The sequence below is a fragment of the Miniopterus natalensis genome, chromosome 2, assembly GCF_054644295.1.
Source record: "Miniopterus natalensis isolate mMinNat1 chromosome 2, mMinNat1.hap1, whole genome shotgun sequence".
NCBI lineage: Eukaryota > Metazoa > Chordata > Mammalia > Chiroptera > Miniopteridae > Miniopterus > Miniopterus natalensis.
In genome coordinates this window covers 130501039-130526757 of record NC_142082.1, presented here as the reverse complement: position 1 = coordinate 130526757, position 25719 = coordinate 130501039, and the positions used below count along the sequence as shown (strand labels likewise).

Sequence of the window (25719 nt, the reverse complement as noted above, 5' to 3'; positions counted from 1 at the left end):
GGAAGTTAGAGAGTAATAGCTGCGGGAAGCCATTCTCGTTCCCGTGGCTGAAGGAGCCGAAAGGGGGAGCGCGTCGCTGGGAGCCCATGACCTCCACCTTGCTGCGGCTGTTTCTGGACGGTGCTGCCAAGGAGGTGGCAGGAATGCAGCTGCGACCGTCCCTGCTGGGGCCCGGTAGGAGGCAGAAAAAGACAGAGCTGCTCCATTGCCTCCGTGCTCCACAGTGACAAGCTGGCCGCCGGGGCATCTAGGAAATGCAGCTTCCCCTGAACTAGAGAGGAAAGCACCGAGGGCAGGGGTGGAGCTGCGAGCCAACAGACAAAACCTACCCTTTGCCTATTCGGCATTTCCTCTCAGCCTCGCCCCCATATTGAAACGTCCGGTGACAATAGCAATATCATACAAATACCCCTTAAATAATCAAAGATGTTGTCACTCTTCCAAAAGAGAGGCACAGGTCTCATCAGTCATCATTTCCATCTTCAGGTGATCTTAATATTCCTTCCATTTGAAATTTCTACGAATAAAGGTAATCATCACTAATATTTCTTGTATGATCCAGGAGAAAGAGAGGTAAAAATAAATAATTGGTTAATATGCACAAATACACTCAAAACAAAGGACATGTGCACGGCTGCTATAGTGCTTAGTTTCTATCATTTGTCACAAGGTCACATTTTATATTGATACTGTGCTTCTTTCCCTCTCCTTCCATGTTCCCCTTGCCCTCAGCCAGCCCGGCGGTCGTGGAAGATTCGTACCCTGATGATGGGTACCAAACCTTCACGCCCCAAAGCTGTGACTCCCCAGTGGCCCTGCCTTGGTTAGTGTGCTCAGCTGTGTGTGTGAAACTAGTGCTACGCGGCACTCCCTGGGTTGCAGCCTTAGACCTTCCTGCCCTCGCCGTGCTCACCGAGCTAATTTCCCCTTAATAACTGTAATCAATACCCAGAGCTGTACAATAGCCTACTTCTTTCTTCTTGGTTCAGTGGCATGAAGAGCCCAAAATGACAGTTGTTCAACTTCCAGATCAGTGAAACCATTGTTGTGTCTACATGGGACCATCATCTCTCGCTTGAGGCCTAAGACCTTCAACTTACCAGAACTCAAAATTGAAGGAATGGAAAGCCAAAAAGAAAAACAAAAAAGAAAGAAAAAAAAAGTGTGTCCTGGTCACTGAATAATGGGAAAAATTTTAACTCATCAATAGCTCTCTTAAAATGTATACACAGTGTGTTGATTACCAGAGAGAAAGGGGGTGGGGGAGGTAGAAGAGGGTACAGGGGGATAAATGGGGATGGAAGGAGACTTGACTTAGGGTGGTGAACACAATGCAATACACAGATGATGTATCATAGAACTGTACACCTGAAGCCTATATACTTTTATTAACTGGTGTCACCCCAATAAATTCAATTAAAAAGTAAAAAAAATTATTATACCAAATCAAATGTAATACTTTATGTATGGTAGGTAAAAAGAATTAGCTTATTCTGTTATTTAATGTGGGTATGTTTCTGTTAATGTAGTCTAGGTGGTCCTAAGTGCAGGTACATGCATGCACATATGCATGTGTATATGTGTGTACGTGTGTGTACATATATGTGTGTATGTGTGGTGTGTGTGTATGTCTTAAATAAAGTCATCATTTCATACTAGCTCTTACTGAGCTTATGGATCTACCACACCCTTGAGGTCTTCCTTACATAAATTGCTGGTAGCACGTGTCTCTTTCATCTTTTCCTGTGTCAGCCCTGTTCAGTGATAACAAGGTCTTGTAAATGGTCGGACAAAGAGGAAGAAATTCACCCCTGGGCTTGTTGATCTAATCTGGTATGCTTTCTATGATGCTTTTCTGTGTGGAAATACCTAATAGTTACTCAAGTAGACTGGTTCTTAGCCTTTTCTACCTGATTAAAAAATTTTTTTCCATAATGCTTAAAAACATTACTAGCATTTCCATGAACCTATTCTATGGAAATAGTCACAGGGGTGCAAAAAATTAGAGTTGGGAGGATGTTTATTGGTACATTGTTTATAATAGTAAATAGATGAAAAGAACCTAAGTGTTCAACAACAGCAAATTTGTGAAATAAATTATAACTAAACGTAGTCATTAACATAATATTATACAAGAATATGTGTCCTACATTGTTGTTAAGTGGTAAAAGGCAGATTACTAAACACTGTGTAAAATGGGATCCTTTTTTTTTTGCACAGAGAAAGTATATGGATGCGTCATTGTAGAAAAGGGACTAGAAGAAAATAAAAATATCTAAAAGGGACTGGGTGTCACGATTATAATGATGTCCCCCTTCTTTTTTGCATATCTGTATTTTCAAACTTTTCTACAATGAACATCTATGACCTTCATTTTTAAATGATTGCCATTTAAAATGATTAGAATAGTTACAAATCAATTTTTATGATGTTACTTGATGGAATTTGAATAGTAAATAAAATTTATATGCCACAATATATCAGTATTTTCATTGTGTAGCTTTTTGTGTAAGAAAGCTGCTTGTATCTTTCTCCTTCACGTGTTACTAATTTCTTGTAGTGATGTTCCACTATAGTAGCTCTTTAGACTTATTAATCGCCGGCATTTCTATCTGTATAAATGCAGACAAGGCTTTTTGCTGTTTTTCTCTGGGAGAGGCTATTATAAGGTAGTGAGGGTAATGACCGCCACGCAAACATCCAAGGGCCTGAGCTTCATTTGTCAGAGCCCTACAGTGATGTGGTAACAGTGATGATTTTGCTTCCATTGTGGGAGAGGAAGCTGTCCCTTAATGTGCAGAAGGTGCCTCTTCGTTGTCCATCCTCGGTAAGTGCAGTGTTGACGAGGTGGAGACCGCAGAGAACAAGGGTGGGTCAGCACCAAGTATCTTCCCATGGCCATCGGTAACCCCACATTTGCATGTGAAGTGCAGCAGCAGTTGGGTCAGGGAATGTTAATATTTAATTATAATTCAATGAAAATTTAATTTCTAAATTCAACAAATTTAAAGCCAGCAGAATGAGAAGTAATGAAATGTGAAGTCGCCGGGTGTGTGTCCCCTCTCCCAGCCTCACCCTCCTGCACTCCTCTCCCCTGCAGGGTGACTGGCTCCCCGCTGGCCTCCCTCCCGGCCGGTGCTGCTCCGCCCAGTGCAATGTGCATTCGCTTGCAAAGAAACTTCTTTTCATTCTTCACTGGCTCGAAGACTTCTTTGCCCTTCCCATTGTCTTTAAGGAAACCTGACTCTTGTGGACAACGCTGCTTTTCTTCCTTTACAGTTTCACCCAGTGAAGGGGTTCATTCTTCCATGAGCCTGGCACCTCTAGGTCTGGGAGGAGGCGATCTGATTCTCCCAGCCCCACACCACTGCTCCCACACCACTGCCCTCCCAGCCCGGGGCTGGCTTCACAGCAGGTGTCCAGCGCGGTCACACAGGCCCCCCTGCACAAAAGTGCCCCAGGCTCAGGGTTTAAAGCTCTGAAGTTAACCTTGAAACTCAACAATTGTTATGAGCTGAATTGTACACCTGCCCCCCCATTCATATGTCGAACTGCTAACCGTCAGCACCTCAGAATGTGACCCTATTTAAAAATAGGGTCCTTTGCCCAGCCAGTGTAGCTCAGTGGTTGAGTGTCGACCTATGAACCAGGAGGTCAGGGTTCGATTCCTGATCAGAGCACATGCCAGGTTTCAGGCTTGATCCACAGTGGGGGGCATGCAAGGAGGCAGTGGATCAATGACTTCCATCCTTGATGTTTCTCTCTCTCTCTCCCTCTCCCTCCCTCTCTCTGAAATCAACAAAGAAAACATATTTTAAAAAATAAGGTCCTTTAAAGACCTTTTACTTAAAGTTCAATGGTATCATTTGGCTGGGCCCTAATCCAATATGACTGGTAAGAAGAGATTCCTAATGTTATAAAATTCCTTATAGGAAAAGGAGATTAGGGCACAGACATGAAGAAAGACCATGTAAGACAGAGGGAGAGGACGGCCCTCTTCTCTACAAGCCAAAGAGAACGACCTCCAGAGAAAACAAGCCTGTGATGTCTTGATCTCTGATGTTTAACCTTCAGAAATGTGATGACCTAGATTTCTGTTGTTTAAGCCGCCCAGGTTCTTTGTGATGGCAGCACCCAGCAAAACCCATGTGCCAATTTTACCTTTTATTTGTGTTTTGAGTGGTCTGATGGGACAGGGGAGCACACACCAGGGGCCTGGAGCCTTGGTCACATGGGATCCCACTCCTACTGCCTCCCACCTCCCCTGGGCAGCCTCTTGGCCTCCCACTACCCCCTCCCCGGAACCCTGGACCTGCCCAGCCTGCCCCTTCCTGTCTCTCCCCAGGGCAGTGACTGGCTCACCTCAGAGTACCAGGCCCCCCCGTGTCCCAACACCGCCCTCTGGTCCTGGTGGGGACTGGAAGCAGGTGCAGGTGAGGTTGGGATTGCGTGAACGTCGCCTCTGGCATCTTCAGCTAGGGCATGGTAGTGCCATTTCTGCTCTAGGCTGGCAGGGCCAAGTGTGAGTTTGGTGGGCACTCGGCGGGGGGAGTCTGTCATCTACTCTGATGCAGGCACCAAGTATGTCCTGGTGGTTATCATTCCTTGGTAGTGGCCCCTCTGCTCTGGTTGGCGGTGGTGTGCTGTGGGAAGACTGATTTCTTTTATGTATTATTGTTGACGGTATTATGGATGTCCCCTTGGTGTCCAGCAGGGGTGCAGCATAGCAGGGGAGTTAGACATCGAAAGCCGGTGCGCCCCCACGGACGGAGCCCCCACCGGCAGCTGTGAAGGTCTGCTCTCACTCTGCAAGCATCCCCATGCCCAGGGAGGGCAACGGAATACAGCAAATAAAACACCATGACAGTCACGAGAGCCACTGCAGCAACAAGGAGTTTCTTCTTAATATTTTAATGTCTTTAACAGCAGGATATGTGAACAAAAGCCCCATATTTTCATTTTGCACTAGGATCCACAAATTATATAGTCAGCCCCGCCTAGCCCACACACAAAAATGTCACCACTTTTTAAAAAAAAATATATGTCTTTTGATTTCAGAGAGAGGAAGGAAGAGAGAGAGAGAAACATCAATGATGAGAGAGTCATTGATCGGCTGCCTCCTGCCCCCCCCCTGCTGGGGATCGAGCCCGCAACCGGGGCATGTGCCCTGACTGGGAGTCGAACCTGGATCTCCTGGATCCTAGGTCGATGCTCAACCGCTGAGCCACACCAGCCAGGCAGAACTGTCCCCGCTTTTAGGACTCAGACAACCTGGCTGTTTACGCTCTCTCCTCAGCACTCTTGCCTGCACACCAGCGTGTCAGACCCATCTCACCCAGCCGTCTTGTTCACCGACCTTCAAGCCCAGCCGAGGAGGACAGCTCAGCCCGAGCCCACCCCCTGGCCACCCACACTCCGCCTCTCCCTTCGCCGACCGATGGCCCGGCCACGGGGCAGATCGGCCAGCTGTGTGACACTGGAGGAGCCGCCGCTGTGCCTGAGCCTCAGTGGCCTCACCTGTTGTCAGGTTAAGTAAAACAGTACATAAGATGTGGTGCCTGGAACGTATGTTCCCCGGATCACAGCCTCCTGTCCCTCTGGCTCTCACCTTCCTAGCCCATTGAAGCTGGCTCCCAACACCAAGCTCTCTGGACTCTCCATTTCTCCCTTTCCTACCGCGGCAATCCCACCCCCGCCCCAGGCTTCACTTCCTCTTTTCTTCCTCTTAATCTTGGCAGCAGCGTCAGCTTATTTCCTCCGTATCTGACGTGCAAAGTATCTGATCCTTAAACAATGGCCTAGCTCGTGTCTAGTTCCCTGCGACCTGCTTTCTCTGGCTGTGACGCCTCCACCAGGCTGCCCGCTGCGCGCACACCGTGGCCTCCCCTTCTGCCCGGAGGTCCTCCTGCGGGTCTCAGGCCGTCTGTCCCCTCCACGCCCATCGGCGTTGTTGGAAGCTTGCTCTTGAAGACTCCTTTCCTTTTCTGCCCCTGCCTCTGAGCCCCCGTGTCTGATTTCTACTTCGGAGGGGGAACAAGAAAGCGGGCGTTGGGCTGACTCTCCGCTCCCTCTCCTGCTCTGACGGACCCACGCATCTCTGTCCTTCCCTCCTCCCCGCTCCTCCTCCCTCGGTCTTCTGGGCCTTTCCTCCGGGCCCTGGGTCCTCTCCTGGCCTTTCCTCCGCCAGTCGTCCTTTCTGCTTTGTCTCCAGCCCCTCATCTTCCATGCCTGCTTCTCCTCAACATAGAAACCTGATTACTTACATCTTTTTCAGCATTTAGGGGGGAACCTCTCCTTCGATGACACTGCATCCAGCTCCCTGTCCCTCTCAGCCGGCTGCTGGATGGAGCAGATCGCACTGTCCCTCCTGCCTCGCGCTTCCCGTGGGTTCCTCAGTTCCTTCAACGGAGGGCTGGCCCTCCACCCCACCTAAGTTTCTCTCAGACAATCGGTGGCCTCCTAACCGCAACTCCTAGTGGCTGCACTCAGGCGTCACCGCCCTTGAACTCTCTATAGCTCTCTCCGTTAGATTTCTACCATTTCGAACCCCCCCACCCCCCGCTCTTTGCTGGGCTGTGGCCATCCTCTGGGCTCCTGGCTCCTCCCCTCCCTCCTCAGCCTCCCTGGATGACCTTTGCGCTCCCGGCCCTCAGTGCCCTGTGTTCTGCCAGGCCCCCCCCCCCCAGCGCAGGGCCCTGGGCCCGCTGCACCAGAGGAGCCAGAGGGCTGGGCACCCCTCAGGCGCACGCTGACCAGCTGGACAGGCCTGCTTAACCTGTGAAAGCCTCAGTTTCCTCATTTGTACAACGAGACTGGCAATATATATCTTATGGGTTTGCTGTGGGGATTCAAATAGAGCAGAAAAAACACAGTTCCTGGCAGGTACAAATGACTCCGTAAGTGGTGCTGCCCCGCTGTGGCCAATGGGGCTGCTGTGCAAAGGAAACTGCTCCTCAGGCCCGTGGGCCCCGTGGGCCTCACCTGCACACGCCGTGGCCCCTCGGCTCGCGGTGCCCACCGCGGGACCTGCATTCCGGTCCACCGCGCCTCTTTCTGCCATAATCACAGCACTTGGGACCCACACCCACGGGAGGCCTCACACTAACATTCCCAGGGAGCTCTGTGCAGTATTTATTACAACGGGGCTAATACCCAAGGAACACGGTTTGGGGGACACCAGGATAAAGTCTGGTCCTTGCCCGCTGTTCTGCCTTACCCACTGTCCTGTAAGTGCTCACGCCTCCCCAGAGGAAACCGCTGACAGTTTCCAGAAGGCACCATCCTGCCCCAGCTCCTCTGACTAGCCTGTCTCCACTCCACCCTCCTTGCTGCAGGCCCCTGACCATTCCCCCGGCCCCTTGCCAAATTATCTGTGCCCACTCTGTTCTCTCCTGCAGCGCTGATCAACCTTGTTTATAAATGTTTGCCTCTCAAGTTACTAAACTTTACTTTTCAACCATGTCTTTGCCGCCGCGGTTTAGCTCAATGCCTGGCACACAGCGGACCTTTCAAGTCTGTACAGCAATGAACAGATAAATGAAAAACCCTGGAGAAACGCTCCAGCATAATTCCACCAGGGGGCGCTTTCTCTACATTTTAGGAAGAAACAGGGCAGGCACCTAGGAAATCAATTCTTTATGAAAAATCCAGGTTTGTGTTTAATTTTTAAAGTCATTTGTTGTTTATTTAATGGAAACTGAAATTCTGCCATGTTGCACAGCCTCAAAGCACTGTACGGTTGCCAACTCTTTCTGCTTCTTACGGATAATGTCGATATTCATGATTGTATAAAAAACAAAATTGCACATGGCATTTAATTTTGCATATTATGAATTCAGATCACTGAATTTATATGAAACTTTCTTCCATATTTTTAGGTTAATATCCTTAGATAAGGTTACTATTGAATTAGCTCATTGTAAATAGGTTTATGGACTGTCTCAAAGACCTGTTCTTCTAAACCTTTATTTCTTTACCACACTTACTCTCATTTAAGCTCAGTTGCAAAATTAATGGTGTATTCCTACTGATCATCTTGATCTGCCTAATACCACAGGGATTTTAATAAGGGGAGTGAAAGGGGGAGAAACTGGTTTTTACCAGCAATTAACAGCCATGTAAAAGCAGCACAAATACACTTGGCATGGATATCATGCTTTACTACTTTGGTGACTCCCTTCAATGCACTATTCTTGACTGGCCTCCAAAGCAGCCATGGCCTCAAGAGTCTGTTTTTAAGGGAAAATGTTCTCAGCAACACTGAAAGCAAAATAGCACAGCTAATGGTCAGACACTGAGACTATACTTGCTGTCAACCGTCTAGGAAATAGAGACATCAACATGTTCACCCATTGCTCTGTGCTTGGTTAGCCTGTCATTTCTCTTTCTGTGGGAGCACATCTTAGAACCCTGGACTAGAGCTGCACAGGGTTGCACTGATTAGCAGCAACCTCATTTTACATGCACATATTTTACAAGCCACGAGAGTGACAGAATTCTGCAGCCTTCTGTGGTCCCTATAGTAGTAAAGTATCTCATGTTCTTATGCTGTATAATTGCATGAAGTGTGGTCACCATGCCGCTATTTGGGGGTATTCCCAGGAGGATGCTCACATGGCCTGTTGTCAGCTGTAACCCCCAATGCCTGTCTCCCCTTATACTCCTGCCCATCACCTCTCCCCCCCCCCCATGTTCCAGCTCTCTCTGAACCACTTCACTCTAATGTGGCTACACAGCCGAGCCTTTCATCGAAGACCCCATGAGCTCAGCACTATGGTCTGTAACTTGCTTTATAAAAGGCTGGACGGAAACAGAATGGAATTATTAAGCAAAATAAGAAACTTTTGACTCAGGTATCAGACTTGACCTTACTCCAACTGGTCCTCCTTGGCCTGACCAGATGCCCTGTTGCTAGAAATGCTCTTGTTTACAATAAATTTCTCCACCTCACTCCTTAGTCTCCATTCTTTAAGACCACATTCTTCCCCCGGCCACGCGTGGCTCAGCAGTTGAGCAGGAGATTGCGGTTCGATTCCCAGTCAGGGCACACGCCTGGGTTGTGGGCCAGATCCCCAGTCGGGGGGGGAGGGGGAGTGCAGGAGGCAGGCCATCAATGACAACTCTCTCATCATTGATGTTTCTATCTCTCTCTCTCCCTCTCCCTTCCTCTCTCTGCAATCGATAAAGATATATTTAAACAAAAACCAAAAAACCACACCCCTGTGACCGCAGCCCCTTCAGCCCAAATAAGTTATCACCCAAAGAAGCCCTCCAAGGACAATGCCCTTTTCCATTTTATCCACACAGTTTCTTTTACTTTCTCTTACCCCTGTCTGACTCTGAGTCTTGGCTTTGCATAGCCAAGAGCTTCCCCACAGCTGTTGCTGCCCTAACATGAACTCTGTTGCATTTTCAAATAGTAATTTTCCCCACTTGCTGCCTATACTCTCTTTTGATAGGAAAACAAAAGTCCCAAAGTCCAAGTGACTTGCACGTCGCATAGCTTGTCAGTGATAGACTTCAGGCCAGAACATTTTTTCTGAGACTTCCCCCTTCCAATCCAATACACTGTGTGTATAAATCTCTCTAATCTATCCTGGGAGCTCCTTGAGGGCATGGAATCGTAATCTAGCTCAGCACAGTGCCTGGAACATAGTAAGATTAAGTGAATGTTTTCTGCAGAATAGACATGCTTCTGCCACATTCCCTCAATGTTTTTTTTGGACCTAAGCTCTCGACCCTTTCCCTAGGGGTTCAGTACCAACCGTGGCCAGTAGAGGGCAGCAGAGGAGCAAAAGCACTGGCCCCGAAGGGGATGGATGTTTGACGTGTTGCAACCAAGTCAAAGCCAGGATAGATCAAAAACAGAAACATCAAAGTGCAGAGCTGTCACATTTAGCAAGTACAAAAACAGGACACTCTGAGATCTGCTTATAGTAAAAGTTATTCCTTGTTTATCTGAAATTCCAATGAACTAGGCGTCCTGTATTTTACCTGGCAACTCCAACAAGTGCCATGGCACACGGTCCTTGTGAGGAGCCTGTTTGAAGGAATTTGGCGGGGGAGGTGTGTGGTGAGCTTACAGAAATCAGATGGTGACAGTTGAAAGGGAATTGTGACATCTCGATAGGCGGGCAATTCATATCTCCACCAACGGCCTTTGGCACAGTGAACAGGGTAAGTCCCATCGAGAAGGTGATATTTGAGCAAAGACTCACAGGTGGTGAGGGAGTTAGTCACACAGAGCCTCGGGCAGGAATATTCCAGATCAAGGGAACAGACAGTGCAAGGGGAAAAGGCAAAGGGGCCAGTGTCACTGAGGCAGAAGGGGCCCAGGGGAGCGTAGGAGGAATGCTAGTGAGACCCACAGGAGAGCAGAGCATGGAGGAGCCTGCAGGCTTTTGCTTTCGCCATAAATGTGATGTGCAGCCATTGCGGGGTTCTGAGCCAAAGAGTAGCATCCTAAGACCCATTGTATTTATTCATTTAAGTATGGTTTTATTGATTTTTAGCGAGAGAGGAAGGGAGACGGAGGAAGAGAGAGAAACATAAGATGAGAGAGAAACATCGATCGGCTGCTGCCTCCCGTGACCAGGGATGGAGCCTCCAACCTGGGCCTATGACCTGACTGGGAATCAAACCTTTGACCTTGAATCAAACCTTGCCCTTTCAGTGCCTGGGATGATGTTCCACCAACTGAGCCACACGGGCCAGGGCTAAGACCTCTTTTTAAAGGATCACTATGACTGCTGTGTTGAGGAAAGGCTATTGGGGGCAAAACTGGAGACAGGAGACTGGTTCGGAGGCTACTGCAATAAGCTGGCATGAAGAGGAAAGTAGAGCTGAGACCAGGGTGAGAGCAGTGGAGATGGTCAGAAGTGATGAATTCTGGGTATACTTTGAAGGTGGCGTCAACGACACTTGCTGATGGGTTGGCTATGGGATCTAGGAGACAGAAGTGAGTCAGGGATGAGCCCAAAGAATTTGGCAAGAAGGGAGAAGAGCTGGAGTGGTACTGCTGAGTAGATGAGAAGGGATTGGATCTAGACCATATCTAAATGAGAACTACGACTAAGGAGTTCATATTCTATAAAATCACTAGGAAGGACATGGTGTTAAGACAGTAAAATATTAGTAATATGTTTGCATTGTGAGGACAATGGATACAAAAAAAGAGAAAGTGGAGGTTGTGAAACCAACCAGGAGGTAATTGTAATAAGTTAAGTGAGATGAGTACAGATAAAGGTGTTGGTGTAACCCTCAGACTTGAGTAATCAGGGCTCCTAACAAAGGCCTCAGGCATTAGGGGGTCTCACTCTTTGAAGTGACTTCCTCAAATCTGTGACCCTCTCTGGTACCCGAGACCAGCTGAGATCGGATTGGCATCCATCTGCATGAGGCACTCCAGGCTAGGACTGAGGCTCAGCCCCAATTTCTCTATTTTAGGATGTTCTCCTATCTGCCTCTCAATGAGTGGAGTTGACCAGATGTCCCAAATTGCTCCAGGATTCATGCCTATCCAGTCAGTTATTCTGGGTTGTGGCCAAGTCTTGGTTGGGAGGGGTGGTGGTGACCTGGAAAGCCAACCATGCCCGTGGGCAATGCAGTATTTTTAAAAATTTTTATTTTTTTTAAAGAATTGTGTGAGATTGGGCTTCAAAAATGGCGCTGGCATACTGATTTAGGGTGGCTTAAATTGTTTCTATAGACCGGGGCCCTGCAAAAAAACCCCAAAATTTGCACAGGGCCTTACACACCCTAAGGATGACCCTGACATAGCAATGAAGGGGCAATCAAAGAGATATTTTAAAGGGAAAGGGAGAGTAGACACAACCGCAGGATTATTGGGTGTAATGATATCAGTGCGATCTTATGTGAATTCCCCAAATACAGAAGTACCTCACACCCTGCGCCTCCCCTCATCATTTGGCAATGATGAGATTTAGCAAGGAGATAGGTGGAGCTTTTTGAAGAGCAGTGTGGGAGCTGTAAGGAAGTAGTTTTTCTCAAAATATGAAGTCATGGTCAAATATTATTGGGAAGGTTGTCAGCCAACAATAATCTCTCCAGAACAGAGCCAGCAAGCAAAGAGGTAAACAGCTTTCATTTCTCCCCCATGTGCTATTCATCTCAGCCCCCTGAGTGTAAGGTTCTTACAGGTTGATCCGGCAGCTATGTAAAAAATAGGCAACCTTGTGCAATTTAAGTTATTTATCACTTATTTATGACATCGTGTTGTGGGTATCCTTTCAACCTACTCTTAGATCTCAAAAAAGTCTATGTATGTTTCACAAATCTCAAACAAACGAGAGAGAGGCAACAAATCAAGGAGTTTTATTCTCCTACAAAAAGGGCCCCTGCACAACCCAGTGCGGCCGGGGTGCGTGCACGGAAACCGAGAGCACAGAGCTGGGCCTGGCCGTGGAGCAGCAAAGGGCAGGGGCCCGGAGCCAGGCTCCCTGGGCCCGAGCCCGCTCGGCCGCTTCCAGCCTCAAGCACGGATTTCCCCTCAGTAGCAGTCCCCTCATAGGTAAAAGGAGCATTTTAACGGTATCTACTCCATAGACCTGTTGTAAAGAGTAAATGAATTCTTTCATAAAAAGCGCTTTGTGGCTGGCACATCATAAACACTCAAAAGTAGCCATTATTATTGTTTATATCTTAGGAAAGAAGCAAAAATACACAAATGTCCTATCTCCTGAATGGGAAAACATTTTCTCTGCACTCTCCAAGTTCTGTTTACTTCCATCAAAAAAAATGGAATTGTAGAGATTTTATGCGCCTTATGAAATCTGCCACTGGGTGAAATGAGTTGTTATCACGGTGTTACAGCTTTTTTTTTTTTTTAAGAAGAATTTTCAGATTCTCTTGGCTGCTGCCGCTCATGGGCTCCCTTGCCCTCAGTGTGATCTCTTCGCGCCTTCGCCTCCTGTCTGCCGGTCATCCCTTCTGCCCTTGTTCACTGTCCGTCCAGCCTATTCTTTATATTTTCCTTTTGTCCAGTGCTTCCTAAGTAGGATGGGGTTCCCCCCACCCCCACGCCTTGACCAGAAGCAGATGTTGTATGCAGAATTTTCTCACAAATGGAGGGAATTTTCCGGCCATTTAGAACAAACCCAGGAAAGCACTCCGGCTAACCTGGAAGCAGTTTGATTTCTGCAGCAAGGCTGACCGGTGGTGGGATGCTCAGCGGCACTTCCCCTCCACGAAGTCCGTCTTCATCTACTGCTGCTTACGAATTGCATACACATTGCATTTTTCGCTTGCTCCCCAATTTGCATTCCTTCTGTTCAATTATTCATCCCTCAGTCGACAGAGCGTACTCTCTTATCAATGTCGATTTAATAATATTTCTGCCTGTTTCCATCCATCACCGTATCTGAAATAACAAATCTCCACTCCAGTCATTCTCTGTCCACTTAATTGCTTTCATTTTTGTGCCTAGTTCTTGCTGTCACCTGATGTTTATATTTCCTGGCTCTTTGACTGTCCCCTCCCACTGGAAGGTGCAGGGCCTTGGTTTGTTTTGCTTACTGCTTTTCTCCAGTACCTGGAACAGTGAGTGTCCTGAAATATATACTGACTGAATAAAGGAGTGTAATCATTTATGTCTTCTTACTAATACTTTCTAAACTTTTGCTGCTTCTTTTCAGTTATTGTATAAAATAAGATCAATAATTTTCATGCAGTGCCTCAAAGAAAGCCCAATATGGCTAAGGATGGATCCCCGGTGCCATCTCTCTGGGGTAGCAGAGTTGACGTGTTTTGGGTTTGGTGTTTACCTTGGTTGTGGCATGTTTGTTAGGAGAGAAGCTTATAGAAAATAAATTTAAGGAAGCAATAATTTTTTAATCAATGTACTCTCCTACAACTTAAAAACTCATATAATGAAACAGAAATATAAGGGCATGGATTTAGCCCCACAAATATTTCAGCTTGAGTAAAAACTTAGGTAATCATGCAAACTAAACTGAATCACAATTGAGGTGACTAGGGCCATTTCTTTGTTATATTTAGAGACAAGGGCGTAACATTAAGGTCAACTCATCACATTAACATTTTGACTGAAGCACCCCTATGGCAAAGAAGAGGGCATGGATGCCTCATGAGGTCTTGAGATATTGCCCAACCTATGCCCTCAGAGGTGAAATTACTTTTCTTTTACCTTAAAAGTTCATGTCCAGTCTTCATTCTGTATAATACATCCCAATTTTTGAAATATAAAAACAATGTATTAGCCCAGCTATGTGGGTCAGAGGTTGAGCACCCACCTAGGATCCAGGAGATTTCGTTTTGATTCCCGGTCAGGGCACATGCCTGGGTTTTGGGCTCAACTCCCAGCAGGGGGCGTGCAGCAGGCAGCCCATCAATGACTCTCTCATCATTGATGTTTCTCTCTCTCCCTCTCCCTTCCCCTCTCTGAAATCAATGAAAACATATTTTTTAAAAACCCAAAAAACCCCAATGTGTTAAATAATATAACATGAGTGACTACAATACTCCAAAAAGCCTTTTATCCTGAGTCTGTTCGTCTCTGTCGTATCACCACTTACTAGCAGGAGTCTGGCTTCACTGGAGAATCACGGACTAGAAGCCAGCTCTTCGTGGGTGGGCTTCAAGCTTCCTTAGCTCTGCTGGTGCTACCCCAGGGCTCTGTCATTCAAAGCCCCTCTGCATGGGCCCCCAGTGCGGTTTTCCAGCCCTTTGTCCCATTAACTCCCAATCTACATACTTTCATTAAATTATAGAAATTTGCCTTTTTGGCAAAGGCAATTATTGTTTCCTTACGTCTCTCACTGAACTCACCAAATACAGTCATCAAGAATGGGTCCGGTATCGTCAGGAAGGCTACCCTAGGTTCTGCCGACGAGAGAAACAACTCCACAATCTTAGCGGATTAACACAACAAAGGTTTATTCTCGTTTATTCAAAGTCTACTGCAGGTGCCGTAAATCTAAGGGCGTGTGGCTATCATAGGACGGCCCACTGTTCCACTTCACACTCCCCCAGTCGCCACGGAATAATCAGTGGTGGAGAGTTGAGAGATGCGATTAAACGCTTCCACCCTGAAGTGACACGTTGCTCTCATTTTTTTGGCCACAGCAAGTCAGACGGCCGTGACTAGCTTCAAACATATGGGGTAATAAAGCCCTACTGTGTGTCCCTCGCATGAGAGGGACACCGGATACCAGTGGACGATAGTATTACCTGTCCCACATACGTCTACCTGTTGACTGAATGAAATCCAGCACATCTTTATTATAATTTCTGCTCTGTGTATAATTGCCAACCTCTGGAAATTCTATTATTGAACGCATTTCTTGTTTTAATTCTACCATTTCCCTTTGGCCCCTGTTTTAACAAACAAAAAAGACCAAATGCTAATTTAGACAGTCATCGGGATACATTAATTTGCAGTGCTTTCCCAAACTGTGAAACCATCATGATCGTAACTGCCGTTAACTGGATGCTTTACCTCATCACATTAATTAAACAGGTCACTAACCCCTATTCCCTCCCACTCTCCCAATAAAAGTTTAGACTTTACTAATGCTACTTTCACACTGTGTTCCTTGCCTCGATACCACCCGGGCACTCTACAACAAATGTATCTAAATATAACCAGACAACGCACTATACGTAACCTGAGAAAAATGTCTACGTGAGGAGCAATATGAAGGAGATAACGGAAATTTTTTGCTACGTAATTCAGATGAACCGATTTCTTACAATAAGCGCTTTCTAGGAGAGATTCCAAGGGGACATTGAAAGGAGAGCTTGGTTTCTGCTCCACGAGTAACCGTGTTTTCAGAAGGAAGTGGTTAGGCCTCTGTGCGCAGCCTTCGGTGGCCTCCCGCGACCGTCGAGGCCTCTGAGCGCCGCAGGCTGTGGCCGGGCCGCTCCGTCGGGCCGCCCGCGCCCAGCCCTCAGCCACCTGGCCGGCCGCCGGCCTCTCCGCCAGCCCGGCTCCCTCCTGCTCTTCCCCGCCTTTCCCCCGCCACACTGAGTTTTGGAAAATCCAGGTCAGCTGTTTTGTAGACCGTCCCATGCGCTAGATCAGGTGTGGGCAAAGGTGGGCCCCTTTTGTACAACCCTGGGGCTAGGAAGAGTTTTACATTTACAAAGGGCTGTAAATAAGAAGAGAAAAGGGGAGGAGAGCTACCTGAAGGCTGCACGGCCTGAGAAGCTTAGAATATCTACTAGCTGGCCCCTCAAAAAAAAAAAGTATTCTGACTTTTGCTCTAAATCTTTATGTTTCTTCGTGGTATTGTTTAGACTGTGCCTCAGTTCCTTGGGTTTGGGGGCAAACCAGAAATTAGATCTAGAACTGTGCTGTCCAGTGTGGAGTCGCCAGCCGCACGCAGCTCCTGGGCACCCCAAGTGCGGCCAGTTCAAGGTCGGGTGCGCTGCTGGGTAAAACACACCCCGATTCCAAAGAGCCACGGTGAACACTGCACAATATTTCGTGAGCGACTTTGGATTTATTACCACATCGAAAAGATATTTTAAGTGTACTGCATTAAATTCATCCTTAAAACTAACGTCACCTGTTTCCTTTTTCAGTGTGACTTCCACTAGTAACCCCCCGAGTCTGACAGCTTGAGAAGGGGTGACTGACAGGTGCGTATCCACTGGAAAGGCGCGCTTCCCCCTTCACAACTGAAATCTTTTACGGCCATGAGACTGTCGGTTTCCTACGCACTTTTACCTCATGGTTTCAGCATCCCGTGTGATCCTTGCTTGGATCTGTTATTTCACTGGGGATCGCAAAATAGTGTTTAATAATTTTAAACTTTCTTCTTAAATTTCTTCACTGGCAGTCTTTTCTTCCTTTCATTTCCTTTTTTCTTTCTTCCTTTAAAAACTTTTTTTTTCTTTTAGTATCACAGTGGACACATTGCATTTCTATTTACTCAGCGTGTTACGGTCAAGTGCAGCCATTCCTTTTGCTACTCAGATCTCCTCACATTTGCTCACCGGGAGGTGCTTCGAGTGGACTCCCAGATCCCTTGATCATAGTTTTCGAGTTGCTTTCTTGCCTTTTGATACAAAGTCCCAGGTCTGCCTTGTACTTTCCCTGCCCCAGAAGTACAATCATCCATTTCTTAAGAAGCCTCCTTTTCTTTTAATACGCAATGGTATTTCAAACCGAGAGGACAGTGGTAGACATGGTCAGAGTTACCGGGCTGACCCTGCTTTCGGCTCTTTCGGTAAACAGAGCTAGAAAATGCATTTTAAGAAATCACAAGGTCATACGTATTGATATTTCCAACTCAAGTTTAATATTGTAGGAGTTTCTCTTAACTTCTTTTACTTTAGGTTTGTATTTCTTATCCATGTACATTAGAAACCTTTCATAAAACATGAAGACATTTATTTTCTTTGTTGCTTTATCCTATGATACATAATTTTAAAATTACAGTAACAATATTATAACTAACATTAACCACAGTGTGTAGTGAAGGTTAAGATTTCTTTGTAGATCTTTTGTCCTCAGAATTTAACCTACTAAGGGTATACAGTCGGAGTAACTTAAAATATTTATTCAAAGTATTCAAAAGTAACTTGAAGTAATTATTTTCCGTGAGAGGCTATGCTATGTATTTGACAGACAGTTTCATTTACTTCTGTTTGTGTTCCACTTTAGGTTTTGTTAGGGGAATTTGCCGAGGGGGAGACGTGTGTGGCTTGTTGAGAGTTAAAAGCAGGCTTATTGAAAACCACCTGGGTGCAGGTGGGGTGAGGCTCAGCGGGCAGTCACCACCCCAAGGAGGTAGAGGCTGGTTTTTATAGGGCTTAGTTGGATGGGGGGGGAGTGGGGTAAAAGGTTCAATCTTGTTTGTTCTTTCCGCGCTCTGTCTGTCGTGCCTGGAGCAGGTGTTCTCATCGGTCATTTGTGGTTTGGCAGGGACTTGCGGTCACTTTGTGGTTTGTCGGTTGCCAAGTTCCTGCTTCTGTGACTGCTCTACCGAGACGGGAGTTTTGGACTCGGGTTGCCAGGAACCTCATAGATTTTGCTTTCTGTTTCTTTACTTTTGAATATGCGAAACATTTACATGGCTCAGAGGTCAAAACCATTACACAAAGTTAAACTCAGAGATCTGGTCCAATCCCTGTCTCTTTTTTTCCTGTCTCTGTTACTGGTGAGATGACGAGAGCCTCGGACCTTGTCTTCCTAAAGGAAAGATTTCAATCAAGAGACAAAGTGTAGAAGAGCAAGCAGGAATTTGTTGAATGCAGCACAAACACACTTAGGACAGTGAAACGGAAGCAACAGCAGAACCTAGACTACGCTGCTTGGCTCTGGGAAGCCGGGTTCCGGGTGTCAGCCTGGGACCAGCTCCGCTGCCCACGGCTCCCCTGGGTTCAGGTCTCCTGGAGACCCTTGGAGTTTAGGAGATACAGCCTGTGGGGGAAGGAGAGAGGAAGGGAAGGGCATGGGCGTGCTCCCTGGAGGGAGATCTTGCCTGGACCTTCATTTTCAGGGGTTTTAAAGGATGGGCTTTTAGGGGAGGTCTTAGGGGATGATCAATAGAATTTTCCTCAACTTGATGCTGATGAACTAAAATGAGATTTATTCTGTTAATTTGTCTTTCCTTGGGTGTGGTTGGCAAACGGCACTAATTGGATTTCTGTTATCTGTCTCCCTGAATAGGGTGATTTAAGCTATTTCCCCTCTGGCTGGGGAGGAGAAGTGCAAACCATTTACTCCTCAGTGTCCTGGGTTTAGGGAAAACAGGATTTACTAAGTGGTTGCAAACTACAGTTTATCTGTCTCAGGTTCCCTATTCCACTTGTCTTGGAATTTTCCTAGCTTCTTACTATCTTATAACATTTCCACCCTATCTGTAGGTAACTATTTTTATTAATTTCTGGTTTGTCTTTCCAGTATTTCCCCCCACACCCAGAAATAAGACTAACACACATATAAATAAAACTATATGCATTGTTTAAAATTTATTTTTATGGTTGAAAGTATGTTACAGATATCTCCCTTTTCCCTCCATTGATCCCCTTCACCCTGCACCTGCACTCCCCCATTCTTTTTTTTTTTTTAAATTGCTGAAGAATTAAAAAAATCTAGTGTGGATGTGTTCTAGTTTATCAATAAGCCTCTTACTGATGCACATTTCTACTGTTCCCAATCATTTGCTACTACAAAAATTACACAGTGAATAACCTTATGTCTATGTTGTTTTGAGTTTGTGGAAATGTAGCTTCAGGGTAGATCCGGGAATCTCATTTTTAGAAACATCCAAAGTGATTCTGATGCACAGCCAGGTTTGAGTACTGTTGCTTACTGTGCATGGTGAAAATGGTATCGAAAAACCTAGAATTGTTAACATTTTTTAAAAAATGAGGGATGGGGGAAAATAAGGAAACAACAGGTAAAGAAGCAAGGTTCTCACCATCCTGAATCCACACCTACACTGTTTAGTAGAATGCAACTGAGTTATATGAACAGAAGATTAGCTTCTGGAGTCCTGTTCCCAAACCACAGGACAATAAGGATATCCTGTGTATATACCCAGAAGTGACCAGATTCGGGCAGTGAACAACTTCCAGTTTGGATGTGTTGAGTCTCAAGTAGCCAGGGGGCATCCAGTAATGGCATCTAATATGCAGTTGTTCGCACAGGTTTGGAGATCAGGAGTGTTAGTTGTAAACAAAAGTAGGTATTCTGTGACCAAAAAGGGTTCATTCGGGAGAAAGCAAGGATTACATCCAGTTTGTGCAGACACGGTGAGCCAAAAGCATGGACAAGATCAAGCAGCAGCAAGAAGCCTCCTTTTACAGAGGGGAAGAGCAAGTCAAGGGGAGGGGCAGTTACAGCCATAGAGCTCTGGTTGTAAACGTCGAGATCTTACTGTAGGGCTTTAGTGACTGACGTATGTGTGAGGGCCCCTACCGCAGGCCCTCCCCCGACTTCTGTCTAGGTGAAGGCCTCTCATAAATTTTGACAGGAGTCATTAGCATGTAGATGACACACTAGGTGGAAGATGACCGAAGGAAGGATTAGAGTGAGAAGGTGCTTAGGCTGGAACCCTGGGAGGTACCGGTACTTAAGAGGCCAGCAGAGGAGCCCCAAGGAAAGTACACATGGCCAGAGAGGCAGGAGGAAGGCCTGACAAGACAAATCGAAAAAGTTCAGGGAGCTGAGTGCTACACGAAGAAAACAGCTACTGTGTCAAATACTGTTGAGAGGTGAGGTAAGACAAAAAAATCCATTGGATTTAGCAACAAAGAGATCAGCAGTGTGACTTTTGACAGAGCAGATTCAATGTTGTAATGGAAACAGTAGCCACTGAGAGTGTTAAGGAAAGAAGTCATCTCATATAGATGATTCTTGGATACACTGGTGTTTGGTCAGCTGCAGCAGAGAATTTTTCTTCTTAGAGCAACAAGAGTGGCCATTTGTACCCAAAGGGGTTAGGGGAATCAATTTTAGTATTTTCTCTTATAAAGTTTTCTTAAACCTTTGGTGCTAGCATAAGATGCTTTTGGATTTAGCAGACAGTGTATGCTTAGTTATTTTAGGTGTATTATTAATAAAGTAATTTTTTTAATAAAGTATCAAAATAGTAATGTAGTACTGTATTTGATGGTGCTCCTTGAGGATTTTCAAATAGTATCCCCATCAAGGATGAGAGTCACGGCGGCACCAGAACTTTTCAAGCCACTGTCCATTCTCTTCTACTTCACGTCCCCACCCCCGGCTGTACCCTGGGCTAAGAGCAGATGCCTTTTTTGCCCTACTGTGAATAGGTAGCAGCTTAAAGAAATTTGGGAGACCAGGGGGTACGCACCAAGAAAAAGGCGAAAAGGACTTTGAATGTCACCTAGTCCAGTGGTTTCTAAACCTGGTTGAGCATAAAAATAAACAATCTGGGACTTGCCTTCAAAGAACCCTGGGTCCCCGCGCTGGACCCAGATACAGTGGGCGGTAGAAGGACTAGATGCCTGTACCTTGAATAAGTGCCTTTGATGATAGAAAGTCAACTCCTTGAGGAAACGACTAGCCAGAAGGGTCTCAAGGGTTGGGGATTCTCTGTTCGGTGCTTTGGCCGCACCGCAGGGCATCTGGATTTTCGTTTTGGGGGTACTGGGAAGGGCTTGCTTTTCTGGGCGCTCTCTCTACACGTGGACTTCCCTCGTGAGTCTCTCTCCGCAGGAGACGTGGGCTAGCGGTTCAGCAGGTGCCCACGTGCCGCTGCCCAGCGGGCTGATTTGGTGCATGAACCCGGTGGATCCTCAAGTTTGGGGACCCTGCGCAGCCGGAGAGCGCCACCCCTCCCAGCCCCGCCCACCCGGGCCTCCAAACCCCGCCCACCGGGGCCCCGGCTCCGCGGCTCGGGGGGCGGAGCTTCCCGAAAGCCCGCCCCTCCGCGCGCCCACGGTCCCGGAAGTTGACGGGGTAGCAGCCGCGGACCCGATTGGCTGGCGGCGGTCGCGCACCCAGCCCGGGTTTTCCAGAGTTGGGCTGAGCTGCGGGGCGCTGAGTTATGGCCGCGCGGAGTCAGCGGTTGCGCGAACTACGGGGGCCTCTGCTCCCGTCCAAGGCCCTGGTGGAGGAGGGCGATGACTGCCTGCTGGAGGACTGCGAGGACGACGACGAGCCGGCGTTCGTGGACGCGGAGGAGCTCTGCAGCGGGGGCCTCCAGGCCGGCGGCCTCCCCGGGTGCCTCCGCGGTGAGGGCGCCCCCACCCTTGGGGCGGGGCAGACGGTGCAGGTGCTGCTTTCTAGGGTGGCCGGGTCGTGGGTAGGGCGCCCCGTCGCTGTTACCTGACTTTTTTGGGACGGTCTAGCTGCAGGGACTCGGGCAACTATTGTGTGTGAAGCTTGTGATCTACATACATTATCTCATGTTTTTGATTTTTAAAAATATGGTTTTATTGATTTCAGGGAGAGAGAGAGAGAGATGGAAACATCAGTGATGAGTCATTGATCAGCTGCCTCCTGCACGCCCGCTGCTGGGGATGAGCCTGCAACCCGGGCGCGGCCCGACCGGGAATCACCCGCCATCTCCTGGGTCCTGGGGTTGGCGCGCAACCACTGAGCCACACCGGCCGGCCTGCCCGCCCGCGACTCTTTCAAGTGGTTTGTAGTGGAGAATGTTTATGCCAGTGGATGTCGAGCCTGCATTCACACCCAGAGTCGGGGCTTTAAACTATTTCCGTATCCAGCCTGGAGTCGAACATGTGGTTATTTTTCAGCTGCTTAGAAAACAACACCCCCCACCCCCAGGAAACACCTTCAAGGCAGCATTGGTTCATAAACTTTGTGTTAATAATATTGATATCCGTGTTTACCTTGGGTAGTTTTTCTGAGCTATAAATTACACTCGTGACTGCTATTGAGGGAATATTGTAGCGTTCAGACCAGTGCTGCCTGCGGAATTTTCTGTGATGATGGCATTTTTTATACTTGCACTGCCCAGTACGGTAGCCACTAGCCACAGGTGGCTACTGAGAACTTGAAATGCAGCTGGTATAGCTGAGGACCTAAATTTTAAATTTTGTTGAAGTTGATTTAAATTTAAATAGCCACATGTGAGTGGACAGCACAGGTTTAGATGGACAATTTTCAAGTATTTGTGGAGGGTGTAGTCATTTATCCTAAAAGTGTTAGTGACTGGCTACCCTGTTCCAAGTTAGGTGTTTGTTGCTGGGATAGGTACCCTAAAGAGAGATGATGATGAGGTCGCTCTCCTAATGGAGCTTACCTGTTAGTGAACTAAACAGACATTCTTTAAATGATCACAGGAGTAACTATAATATTACTCAGTGCTTAGAAGAAATAGTAGTGCTAGAGAGATTATATTCATGAGATTCAGGGAAAGTTTTCCTGAGGAAGGTAGTTAAGCTGAGGGCTGTAGTAAATGGGATAAACAGTAAGAAAGAAAACATTTAAGACAGAGGGGACAGCTTATTGCAAAGGTTCGGTAGTGGGAGGGACCATGACATTTTTTTAGAAACTGCGTGAAGGTCAGTATTGGCTGAAATCAGAGTAGCAGAGAGAGGACTGCTTTTAGGACAGGGGTGGGGAACATCCTGCCCCTCCGCCCTCGAAATCATTTGGTCTGGCCCTGCCAAGGTAACTGCAGGCAGGACTCAAAATTTAGTAAGTCCAGGAACTTTTTTCATAGCTAATTTTTAAGCTGATAATTTTGTATGGCCCATGAATGATGGTATAAATATCCAAGCGGCCCTTGGCAGAAAAAAGGTTCCCCACTCCTGTTTTAGAAGAACAGCAGACTTTTGCCATACACTATGCTTAACTCTTGGAGTACAAAGACTGATGAAACATTGTCCTAGGCTAGAGGGCTTACAGTGTAGGAGAGGAAGACTAATAAACAGGTAAGTGGGATATAGACACCCTAGTAGATGTCTGTACAGTGTGCTGTGTGTGTGTGTATGGGTGGGGGAAAGTTAAAGAGAATGGTGGATTTGATAAAAACAAAAAACCATTGGAAGAGATTTATACATTTTTAAATATAATAAATTAACTTTTTTTTTTAAGTTGTAATTCCTGATGAAGACACTGGAGAGAAGTGTGAAGTGTCTGGGCGTTTCCCATTAACCGGTCCTTGGTGGCGAGTGAGGGTACAAGTAAAGCCTACGGGATCAAGGAACTATCAAGTTCAGGGGTTTCCATCGTACTTTTTACAGTCTGATATGTCATCACCAGATCAAGAAAATATCTGTTCCCTTTTTCTTAAAGACTGTAATGTCTCCAGTGATAAGATAATTGAATTTTTAGCATGGGTAAAGAGAACATCAAGCATTAAAGACCTCAGCTTTGAAAATCTTAGGGAAACATTGAGAACTTTCTATAAGGAAGATAGAAATGGTCAAAAACAATCTACACAGAATGAACAGGAAAAGTCTCAACCAGATTACAAGATGTGCCTTCCTCTGGAAAACACAAGTAGGTGTGATTTTTTATCGTCGAGTTTTACTGTAATTGTGATTCTGACTTATGTGTTTTAAAATATTGTCATTCTGGTATTGTGGCATAGTATTTTTTAAAAATTAATTCTCACCTAAGGATATGTTTAGAGAGGAAGGGGGAGAGAGAGAGAGAGAGAGATCGATGAGTTGCCTCCCAGGGGAATCAAACATGCAACTTAGATATGTGCCCTGCCCTGGAATCAAATCCTCAACCTTTTGGTGTTTGGGACGATGCTTCAGCCAACTGAGCCACTGGGCGAGGGCCATAGTATTCTTTTTTTAAATTGGTTTGATGAAAATGTGTTTATATTCCTTTTGGAATACGTCATTGACTCCAGGTTCCTCATCTTTAATGTGAAGAGATCGGGTGAGATGATCTTTAAGTTCCTTTTGGTTCCTTTACAGCTCCAAACCTGTCATTCTTTCTCTCTAACTTTTTTTTTTAATCCTCACCTGAGGATATTTTTCCCATTGCTTTGCAGAGAGAGTGGAAGGTGGAGAGAGGGAGAGGGAGAGGAACATCAATGTGAGAGAGAGACACTGATTGGTTGCCTCCCAAACGTGCCCCGACCAGGGCTGGGGAATCAAGCCGGCAACTGAGGTACATTCCCTTGGCTGAAATCGAACCTGGGACCCTTCAGTCCACAGGCTGACGCTCTAACCACTGAGAAGTACTGTCTAGGGCACTCTCTCTAATTTTTGTGTCCATAGGATTACCTTGAGTCATTAAGAAAAAGTTCAGTTGTCAGTTCTATTTAAGAAGGCAGAAGAGAAAGCAAAGAATATGAGTAGTCCATTTTGCAAAAATTTCAGTCCAAAATGATTTAAAGTAGTTTTAAAAGATGGTTTGTTATTTGGACATTCACATATATGGACTATTTCAATTATTAGTTATTTTAAATAAATTTGACAGAATGTCATTAAATGACTTCAATGACAAAAGGATCATGATTACAGTCAAAATGATTATAAAGATTAATATGTATATTATTTTTTATGGTTAGCTCTGAATTTATCTTCATATCATTGAGTCAAGAATTTTATTCTGATTATTTGCAAGCAAAATGAAACAAAAGGCTAAGTAGTAGTTACCTAAGCATTTAAAGAACATAAGTTCTGGTGTTAAATACAGTGAAAACCATCTCAGTACAAAAGAAATGGTTATAATATAAATTTTCTTGCTGGGTAAAGTAAATTTATAAAGCTCTGGATTTCTTGAGCTGGTTGTACTAAATGAGAAAATCCATCATGCCGGTTGTTTTATGAACTCATTGTATGTTTTGATTTGTTGTTTTTTGATACCCTGTAGTTCCATTTATCAGTGTAATGGCAGCGTTGAAGTTTCCAAAAATTATGGAATTCCTTCCAGTTCTTCTGCCTCGACACTTTAAACAGCTCATAAGCTCAGGTTCTAAACAGGTGTTGGAAAAGATAGAAGAGATTTTAGGTACACATCCATGGAAACTTGGATTTAGAAAAGTAAGTAAAACATTTGCTTAGCATTTAATAATCTTATATAAAGCAAGATTTCTTAAACTTGACAATTTCTGTATCTCTTTCAAAGGGGAAAAATTTGTATCGATCTCAATGTTGATGTATTTTTGAGTGTTACAAACTAAACTATTTTAATTCTCACCCAAGGATATGTTTTTATTTTAATTTTTATTGATTTTAGAGAGAGAGGAAAGGGGGGAAAGAGAGAGAGAGAGAAGGAGAGAAACATTGATGTGAGAGAGAAACTTTGATTGGTTGCTTCCCATACACTCC

At 45.9% G+C, this 25719-nt stretch overlaps 1 protein-coding gene across 1 annotated transcript in view; it reads left to right on the top strand.

Moving 5' to 3' along the window:
- The first annotated feature begins 21478 nt into the window (after window positions 1–21478).
- HELB (DNA helicase B) overlaps window positions 21479–25719 on the top strand; it is a 29841-nt gene continuing 25600 nt past the window's right edge. Inside the window, exons 1-3 of the mRNA XM_016199625.2 lie at window positions 21479–21690; window positions 23522–23929; window positions 25262–25431. Of these exons, the coding sequence (XP_016055111.2) occupies window positions 21504–21690; window positions 23522–23929; window positions 25262–25431 (765 nt within the window). The 5' untranslated portion in view covers window positions 21479–21503. The remainder of the gene's footprint in view (window positions 21691–23521; window positions 23930–25261; window positions 25432–25719) is intronic.